Source organism: Sinocyclocheilus rhinocerous, unplaced genomic scaffold (genome assembly GCF_001515625.1).
Source record: "Sinocyclocheilus rhinocerous isolate Xijiao unplaced genomic scaffold, SAMN03320098_v1.1 scaffold1110, whole genome shotgun sequence".
Classification (NCBI taxonomy): Eukaryota; Metazoa; Chordata; class Actinopteri; order Cypriniformes; family Cyprinidae; genus Sinocyclocheilus; species Sinocyclocheilus rhinocerous.
The window spans coordinates 1,270,980-1,272,797 of NW_015653168.1; the positions used below are offsets into that span (position 1 = coordinate 1,270,980).

The 1,818-nt window shown below is 42.1% G+C and overlaps 1 protein-coding gene across 1 annotated transcript in view; it reads right to left on the reverse strand.

Moving 5' to 3' along the window:
• Positions 1-1,818, reverse strand: part of LOC107715589 (chromodomain-helicase-DNA-binding protein 2-like) — a 57,763-nt gene continuing 55,945 nt past the window's right edge. Inside the window, 2 exon segments of the mRNA XM_016521727.1 lie at positions 1-943; positions 1,049-1,292. Of these exon segments, the coding sequence (XP_016377213.1) occupies positions 643-943; positions 1,049-1,292 (545 nt within the window). The 3' untranslated portion in view covers positions 1-642.

Genomic DNA, 1,818 nt, shown 5'->3' on the forward strand with positions numbered 1-1,818 from the left:
TGCATTATAGCGAAGACGCAGATTCGATAATTCAAGAAAAACAATTCCAGTAATTTTGCGGTCGTTGCTCATCACATAAGACAAAAGACAAAAATGTACATGTAATTACTTGATTTTCTTTCCTCAAAATGACGTAAGATCACAGGGTCTGGGCATTTCAGAAAGCAAAAGCGACAGTTTCGAATAGCTCAACAAAAATATGAATCAACATCTGAAGGTGCAATTAAAAGGATTCCTTTTTTCTCCTCCCACAAAGGCTACTTTCATGAAATAATCCTTTTTTGCACAAACCAAAATAACACGAAACAAAAAGACATGAACATCAAAGAAAAGTTTGCTTTGGGGACTGTCCCTTTCTGCTAATGACTCTTAACAAAAACTAAATACATGAGGCACTTTCTTACTTAGGCATACTTGAACACTTTATCAAGTTCAATCATAGTCCATAGGACTAACCACGCTTTGTTCTGTCTCCTCAGTCCAAAATGGCAGACTTAACCTGGTTGTGAATCCTAGAAGAGAGCGGAGGACACAGTGGCGATAAAGAGGAGTTTGGTGGAGGCTCCATTTATTGCCTAGGTGGCTTTTCTGCCACGTCCTTTGGCAGTACAGACCGTCCTCTGCACTAACCAAGTATTCACCTCACGTCTTCCTGTTGTTCCAATTAAAGTCCGTCACAGGTTTCTGCTCTGCAGTTCTTTCCATAGCAGGTGAGATGGGCTCAAGGGGGGATTTCTGAGACTGAGGGGAACGGGGGTCAATCAGGGGTGGGGGTTTGTCAGGGTGGAAGGGGCGGTAGTGATCGGGCCCCATGGGGCCATGGTTTCCAGGGGGTCCCCTGTGGTCCGGCATCCTTCTGAAGTCCTGTGGATGCCCTCCTCCACCCGGGTGATAGTTCGGGGAGCGGTATTCATCGGAACGCCTTCTCTTAGGGTCTGGATGTCTGAAAACAAAAAGCTAAATTTTAGTCCTACAGCTCTACACAGATTTGGGCATGAGGATGGGTTGTAAACGTTAACAGATTTAATAAAAAGCCACTCTTGCTCACCTGTCATAATAGTCTCGATGGCCACGATGATCTCTATCATTACCATAATCATAGGGTCGTTTGCGAGGAGAGCCGCTGTTACGGTAACCTCCTGAGCTGCGGTAGTCACCATGAGGACGGCGGTCACCGTAATGATGATCCTTGTACCTGTGAGAGTCATACGGGTGATACCGATCCCCTTGCCAGGGCTGATTGCTGTTACCTGGGTAGCTGTACTTACGGTCCCTTTGCCAGTCTCCCCTATCTAGTTAAAAGATGCACAAGGTACCAAATGAGACGGTTGATCATTAAAAATGACAACTGAAATTGTAAATGACATCATTTATGGTTGTACAAAAAATATCTGACATCAAAACCAGAATTAGCTAATCAAACTGATATGATTGTGTGATGTAGCTATACGGTTTCTGGGTCCAAGCCTCTACTCCATTTTAAGTGAGAATACTTTCTCAGAAGTCATTTATGAGCACTATTCGTTTAGTAGGACCCTATGAAATCAGTTACATTTTTTTTTTTATTCGTTTTATTTTTCTGTTTTAATTTTTCTAGACTTTTAATGGTTAAAGGCACAATATGTAAGATTGTTTTATTAAAATATCCAAAAACCACTAGAACAGTGTTATATATTTTGCTGACTTGTGTACTTACATTATTCCAAATGTTTCGAAGAATGTTTAAATCCAGAGAAATAAGCTATTTTAACTAGTGGCACGGAGCGTGGACATAGTGTCATTGTGTCGCCTGCCAATGACGTCATGACCCCTCGACTT